Genomic DNA, 8169 nt, shown 5'->3' with positions numbered 1-8169 from the left:
TCCCCTTGGAATTTATACTGTCCAGTCCGTTAGGGTGAGTAGTGTCACTTCTGGATTTATTCTGTATGGGTTTGTATAGGGGGTCCAATTCTATGTTTGTTGATTGCATTACAGGTGGAGAACCATAACTCTAAGAATTCCCATGTGTCTGTTTTGGTTTGGGCTACGTATCAGAACTAACAACAAGACTCCTAAGACCACTAGGAATCACTAAAGACCCCATTCCCACAACATGCAGAACCAATATGGTTTACAAAATACCGTGCAATGACTACCACAAACATCCCATCAGAATACATGACAAGCTTTGCTTAATATTGGTACACTCAGACAATGAAGGCCATCAGTTTAAATGGGACAATGTAACTATAGTAGCCCAAGCCAAACATAGACACGCATGGGAATTCCTAAAGGTATGGTTCTCCACCCATAATGCAATCAACAAACACAGAATTGGGCTCCATATAAATGACAGTACTCATCATAATGGACCAGACAGCATAAATTACAAGCTGAGTAGAACAACATTTCTTCATCAGAAGCCTTACTGATGTCACCTAGCACAGTGATGAAACGTCTGAACAAAAACAAGCCACCTTGGCGAGCAATAATACAGGTATAGCTTGTGAAGCCCTCTTATGAATTAAAATCTCTAAACTTGGAGATAAGCCATGCCTTTGATCTGGACAGTAGAAAGACAGCCATGTCACTTTCAGGTTTCTCTATCAAAAGAGAATGTGTAGAAAATGCAGTTAAGTTCCTTATCTACAACACCCATGTCCCTGAATTTGTGTTGTATTTATAATTTATGACCCTGGCTTGATGATCACTTGCCACTATCTCTCACCTTTTATGGTCTCACTTTCACCTTTTGAGCTTGGATCTTTTCTAGTCTGAATATTAAGACTAATTGATCATTCAGTGAAAGTATGTTGAAAAAGCAATATAATGAAGAAAGAGATCTGCAATACATTTTCAGGTACAGAAAATGACTCCGTGGTATACGGTCAAAAAGCATTTTTGGTTTTATTAGAAATACTTGTAATACATTTAAAGACAAGCAAATTTCACAACTGGGAAGTTGCACAATGCTTAGTAATGGAATGGAATTTTTTTTAAAAAAAATTCTAGACAAATAAGACCCTGATCAACCTGGAGGTTTCTTTTTGTTTTGGAGTGAATAAAACACTTACAATAAAGATTCTAGTGCATGGATCAACTGGCTGGTATTGTATTACAGTAAATATACTTTTCCCAAAGGAAGAAAGCATGCAATACCTCTTGACAGATTACAATAGGCTTCCCCCCCAACAAACTGGCATTAATTGTTTGAATCACTGCTACCTGCTGCAAATGGGTGTGGTGGAGGGTGGGGGTAGAAGAGAAAGGAGTGTGATTCCTTCAAAGGCACAGTTCCACAGCTTCTGGCTCTCAGACTTCATTGTTCTTCACAGATGAACTTGGCTGATAGCCTACATACCCAGTGTGACCTTAATTTTTTTGCCACATAGCCTTAGCAGGGAAGTGTGTAATATATGTCAATCAAGACTGGTTTACCACCTGCCTTGGAAGGTGAGTGGTTGCTCCCTTGCTCCTGTAGGCTAGATTTAAATTGGCATTGCTCAAACATGAGAAACCTACGTCTTAAGACTAGTTTAGCACCTTTTAACCAGACCACATTTACCCAGAGCAATTCAAACAACCAATGCTTGTTAAAATTTGTACTTGAAGCAGTGACTGTATAATTAATTATACAGTCATTATTTAAGATAACACATGACTGATATGTAATATAGGCACTTCTAAATACCATGATTGTTCTATTAAAATCATGCCTGAACTGGTAAAAGGCACTAAGTAATTCACCCTCATTATTTTTAAAAAATTGTTCACAGTGAATGACACATACAAAAATATGTAAGATACCACTCTACACAAACTTTGAGACAATGTTCCCCATTAATGTACTTATGTTCACATATCAGAAACAATGTTGTTACATTGTTTTCATCCACAGATACAACAGGGCAGGAAAATGTCATTGTTGTTTGTAAAAGTAGTTTGTCTATTTAAATAGAAATTCAGTTGGATAAAAGCTGTGGCTTAAATCAGAACCAAGATACATCCATTATCTAATTATCCCTAATTTCACCTGAATGTTTGTTTTTGCTCTTGTTACAAAAACATGCAAGCAGCAATTTCATAGTAACATGTAGGATAGCCAGCCTGGCTATGCTCATTATCTGCATGCTTTAAAATTCTAAATATCTTAAGCAGAAAGAAATTGTATACATTTATTTTAAAATGTCAGTGATAAGGAATACTCTTCACCTTCTGACAATTTTAGGCCCGATTTTTTAAAAAAAACTCAGTAAATAACATCTTAAAATTTTCACTCGGGAATTTATCCACTAGAGCATTAGAATGGCAAAATGTCAAACAAAACAAATGGCTGAGACAGGAATGACAAATTCAGCATTCCAGCTGATTAACATTTTGAGATCTGATTCATGAAAGTGATTACAACTTGGACTTTTGCCTGGGCTGGATATTTTATTTTTTAAATGGAGGATGCGATTTTTTTTTCAAACAAACAGTTCTCATTACTTACCCTGTGCCAGATGAGGAAGTGGAAAAACAGGGTCTAACAAGTTGAATATACAGATCCACCTCACCATGGTCTGGGTAAGATGAACAGCAAGGCAACATTTAAAGGGATACTACACAAGTACATGAGGCAGAAAGTAACTGAAGAACATTTATAGTGAGGAGGCATGTGGGAAGTATCAATACTGCTATAGTCCTGGTGGGCTAAATGGCCTGTATCTGTGCTGTAAATTCTTACAGGGTTTCAGGCTGTTGATTCTCTGGCCATTGTAATAACACTTAGTCTGCAATGTGTCTCTGTGGCACAGGGGCATGTAGGAGTTTCTTTTATGACAACACAATTTTGTTCCGTACCAATTTGGACCATGTAAAACTGTTTACACTTTCACAGTGCAGATTTGTAATTTGTTCAGATCAGAGTTTACATAAAAATAGCATGACTGCTGGCCTGGCTTGAATACAGAATCTTTCTGCTGTGCTGTTAAGACAACATTAACCTTGTCCAGAGATATCAAGGTGTAGAGCTGGATGAACACAGCAGGCCAAGCAGCATCAGCAGAGCAGGAAGGCTGACGTTTCGGGCCTAGACCCTTTCAGCGGCAATGATCTGCAGTTAGTAAGGTTGTACAAAATAAGTTGTAACTTGATATTTCCTTCTCACACATTACCGTAGCTCCAATGGTTTTAAACTGAAGATGCAGAACTTTTACACAGCCTTGGTAAGATAGAAGAAAAGTGGCTCATTAGGCCAACTGTTTGTTTCCTCAAATTATCAATGACAGGGAGTTCAGCAAAATTCATCTTGGCAATGCACCAAGCACCCACATCCTTGACTGGAGTCAGCATAGCGATTTTGCAGACTTCTATATCACCACAGTGAGCTTATGGCAGGAGCGTCAGGACTCTTAACACTGGAGGAGCTCAGGTACATTCCACATGACTTTCTTAAAACATCATCTGTAATCTTTTCAAATATTGATTAAACAGTTACTTGAAGCTCAGGGTATTTCCAACTATGGGAATTTGTTATTAGAACACTAGGATCATCCCTCACTGTGAAGCTTCAGCTGTTGCACAGGCTTTGAGTAGCCAAATCTTGAGGGCGAACATCCTGTTCTAGAGTCTAAAATACTAGTACTTTCCAACCTGGATAGACAAAGGAACATCCAAAATACAAGGCTTCGCAGGGTTGATCAAGCAGCCAGTCAAACACCACTTCTCGATTGCCAGAACTTATGATCACCCGAAGTTTGAAACTGGCACCATTGCTGAAACCTGAACCCAAGCTAACAACTTCCATGTCAAAGGTCACTGATGACCCAGTGGAAACACACGGCAGCTGATTGGTCATTTCTTTTCCATTTACAAATACTGCCCCTAAAAGAACAGAGTTATGAAAATGAGTTATTCAAATACCACAGCACAGGCAATACCACAGTTTATTGCCCAACCCAATTTCCCTGGGAGATGGTAGCGATGTTAATATAATGCAATGACTCACTGTCATTTCAGTTAGGAATCAGCCACATTCGATATTCACAATAGACATGAAGCTAGGTAAAATGGCAGATTTCCTTCCCTACATGAGTGAATCAGGTGGGCTATGACCATAATCACATACTTTTACAGAGTCATACAGCAATGGAAACAGACCCTTATTATTTTTGATTTATTAACCAAATTTAAATTGGTCATCTACCATGTTAGGATTTGAAATTGCATCTCATTGATCCAGGCCTGTTGATTACTAGTAGCATAATCACTGTGCAATCACACCCTATATTTAATTCAAGATCAAGTCCAATTGCAGCAATGGGAATTGGAATGAGTGGGTAATTAAACATTTTCTACTTTCTCTCATGCTTCAATAAATCTTAATAAATGACTCAATATTGAGAGGCAACTGTTTTGTGCAGAGTTTGCACTTTTTGACTAACAAATAAGATAAATAAGCAGTTAATCCTTAAAATGATGCTAGTTGAGGGAAGCTGGTGTATTGACGACAGTTCCAGAAGAAATCGTTTTTGTGGGATTTTCAGAGATCACCCGTGCCACAAGAAGAGATGGTCACCAGCCTGGTTTAACATTGCCTCCAAATGATCAGATCTCTATGGAATGTATTATCTTCTCAGAATTTGCACTGCTGTATCAGCGATGGTAAAGCTCAAACTCAACTACCAACTGAATCAAGCAAACAGCAGCTGTGGGTGCGCACACCCAGTTTCCACTGTGTCGGCCAATTTAAGCCCAGGAGGGAGGGGAGGATGCTGCTACTGAACATTACTCAGCAACATCTACCAGGTCAGGTCTATCATATTGTGCAAACTTCTAGATCTGGAGAATCCTGAAGCAACAATGGTGAAAGTCATTAGCTATTACCAACATATTCAGAATTAATTCAGAGATCGCATGATCATAGAACACTTAATCTCAAGGTTCATACAGGAGCATGAGGTGACTGGGGAGGGACTTGTAGAAAACTAAGCTTGACCCACAGAAAACACCCCCTTTTTACCATTTGAGCTGATGCAAACAGCCTTGTCTCTTTGCAAGGAATCACACTCATTCTGTGGCTCAACACACACTCCGATACTGTCTCTCTTATCTGGTAGTCCTGCCGCCTCCATTCTGGGAACAAAACAGAAGTACAGTCTGTAAAAATACTCTGCTGAACGCAGTGTTAAGTGCAAGTTAGTGCTTAGGAAATGGAAAAAAAACTAACTTACGTTTGAAAAGCGCAATTGTCTCATAAATCAAGAGATAAGCTCATAGTATAGAGATATGGTATAAAAGTCCAGTTTTTTTTTGTCAGCAAGTATAGATTGACAGTTGGTTTATAAACCTGAATAGTAGCTCATTCAATCTCCAATAGCTCAGAGCTCTTTACAAGAATTATTACTACATTGTTCATTTACAGGACATGGGTATCACTGGCAAGGCCTGCATTTATTGCCGATCTCCGATTGCCCGTGGTGGTGGTGGTAATGATTTGCTGCACTCCGTGTGGCGAAAGTATACCCGACAGTATTATTTGGAATGGAGTTTCAGAATTTTGGCCCAGCAACAGTGAAGGAACAGCAATACAGTTCCAAAAGGACTGTGGGGAACTTGAATTTGTTGGTGTTCCCATGATTCTGTTACCCTAGTTCTTCCAGGCCACATAGGTCATAGGTTTGTAAGGTGCTCCTGAAGGAACAATGATGAGTTGCTATAGTGCATCTTGTAAATGGTACACTGCTGCCACTGTGTGTCAGTAGTGCAGGAAGTGAATATTTCAGATGGTACATCCGAAACTTTAACAAAAACTTCAACAGAATTCTACTCATTATCCTGTTTGTGTTGAAGGAGGAAATGCCCTTATAACAGAGGCAATGTGGCTAAATCAGCTTCTTTATAAACTGAAAACTAGCCCACACTTCCAGTTTAGTGCATTAATATTAAAAATACAATGGAGTAACAATTACCTCTAAATTTGAGTTACTTTAATACAAATGAACAATAATTAACTCTCCCATGTCCTCGCCCCCTACCCCACATACCAGGCCTTGTTATCTCACAGCCTGCCATTACACACTATCTTATTGTTAGTCACTAACAGTCCGCATTAGCAGCTATTCACCTTCTGAGCCAGATCGTTATTAACTGCTTTTAGGGGGAGGGATGGCCGAGTGGTATTACTGCAGAAAGATAATCCAGAGACCCAGATAACATTTTGGGCGGCCTGGTGGCTCAGTGGTTAGCACTGTTGCCTCTCAGTGCCAGGGACCCAGGTTCGATTCCAGCCTCGGGCAACTGTCTTTGTGGAGTTTGCACATTCTCCCAGTGTATGCGTGGGTTTCCTCCGGGTGCTCTGTTTCCTGCCACAATCCAAAGATGTGCAGACTAGGTGGATTGGCCATGCTAAGTTAACCGTAGTGTTCAGGGGTTTATAGATTAGGTGGGTTATAGGGAGATGGGTCTGGGTGGGATGCTGAGGGTCGGTGTGGACTTGTTGGGCCGAAGAGCCTGTTTCCACACTGTAGGGATTCTATGATCTATGATATCCAAATGCTCTTCTTTCTCTCTTCAGGCACTATCCTTTATCCTATTGTTTACTCCCTACCCCAGCCCCCTCCCTATTTTCTCCACATGAACCAACATCTTCTCAGCTACCATCAGTTCTGGGGAAGGGTCACCGGAGCCGAAATATTAACTCTGATTTTTTTCTTCAAAGATACTGCCAGACCTGCTGAGCTTTTCCAGCAACTTCTGTTTTTGTTCCTGATTTACAGCATCCACAGTCCTTTCGGTTTTTATTTACTATTTAACTCACTACCACATCTCTTCTAGGCATACCCACCTTGAAATTCTGCTCCTCTCTTAGATGGGATTTCTGTTCCAATCTTTCTTCTTGCCCACCGACATTAGTTTCACCGTCACTCCTAGTGTTTGACCAAGTATTTATCAAATCTCATTTCCACGGCCATATCACATTCCTCAGTGACTGCCTCCAGCTCAGACTCACCCCACGTGGTTTCCAACTGAAGTTTCATCCCTCATATTTTGAATCCTCCCAGGATCACAGATATCTCTGTGATGTTCAATGTTCCATTGACAGCTGCTCTCGCTGCATCCTGAGATCCACATTCAGTGCCATGCGGCATCACATGCACACTCTCAACCTTACTCTCCAACAGCATCGCATCACGCTGGCTCAGGGCTGCACCGCTCCGCAGTTCCACTTCATTCATCGCGCTAACAAGAAACTTTTCAGGAATCAAGACCCATAAGATTCAACAACTCAGATACCCATGGCCCTCTGAAACTTTCCTCTCCTCCCCTTCCCTCTGATTCTATCCCCTCCCACAACCTCACCTCCCATCGTGTATTCACCATTCCTCCTAACCTTCTGCTCTCCGATGCTGAACACTCTGTACTCAGCAACAGTCTCAGCTTTATTCCTGTGTCCCCACCCTAACGAATTTCGGGCAGGTCGTGATGTCAAACTCTTCTTCTGCCGCCTTTGGCTCCACGCCCCTTTCTTTGGCCAAGAGTCCTCTCCCCATTGGACAGACCCCTTCACCCAGTTTCAACACTCTCCCTCCACCTGGATCCCTCCCTTTGGCCTTTTACCTGCACTCAATCTGTTCATTGAGAACTGTTAACTTGATTGTGGTCACCTCAATTTCTCTGCCTGCCCACCTCTTCACCAAATCCAACCTATCTACCTCTGAACTGACTGCACTGTGTGTGCTTAGATCTAACCCTGACTTTGTTATTAAGCCTGCTGATAAGGGTGGTGCTTTTGTAATTTGGCATACTGACCTCTACATTGCAGAGGCTCAGTGCCAAGCTTCAAATACCTCCTCCTATCTTCCCCTGGACCATGACTCCACCATTACACATCAGGTCATTGTATCAACTATGGTAACTATTCTCCCTTTACCTCTAAATCTGAGTTACTTTAATACAAATGAACAATAATTAACTCTGAGATAGTAGGAACTGCAGATGCTGGAGAATCCGAGACAACAAAGTGCAGGGCTGGATGAACACAGCAGGCCAAGCAGCATCATAGGAGCA

At 41.0% G+C, this 8169-nt stretch overlaps 2 protein-coding genes across 2 annotated transcripts in view; both read right to left on the bottom strand.

Annotated features, from left to right (window-relative positions):
* The window catches only part of rhbdl3 (rhomboid, veinlet-like 3 (Drosophila)), a 368344-nt gene that overhangs the window by 57953 nt on the left and 302222 nt on the right, over positions 1-8169 (bottom strand). The window lies entirely within an intron of this gene.
* The window catches only part of crlf3 (cytokine receptor-like factor 3), a 44886-nt gene continuing 37719 nt past the window's right edge, over positions 1003-8169 (bottom strand). Inside the window, exons 7-8 of the mRNA XM_048610829.1 lie at positions 5123-5235; positions 1003-3984 (exon numbers count right to left, since the gene is read on the bottom strand). Coding sequence (XP_048466786.1) covers positions 3731-3984; positions 5123-5235 — 367 coding nt within the window. The 3' untranslated portion in view covers positions 1003-3730. The remainder of the gene's footprint in view (positions 3985-5122; positions 5236-8169) is intronic.

The sequence above is a fragment of the Rhincodon typus genome, chromosome 23, assembly GCF_021869965.1.
Source record: "Rhincodon typus isolate 14 chromosome 23, sRhiTyp1.1, whole genome shotgun sequence".
NCBI classification, from domain to species: Eukaryota; Metazoa; Chordata; class Chondrichthyes; order Orectolobiformes; family Rhincodontidae; genus Rhincodon; species Rhincodon typus.
This window is presented reverse-complemented; position numbering and strand designations above follow the sequence as displayed.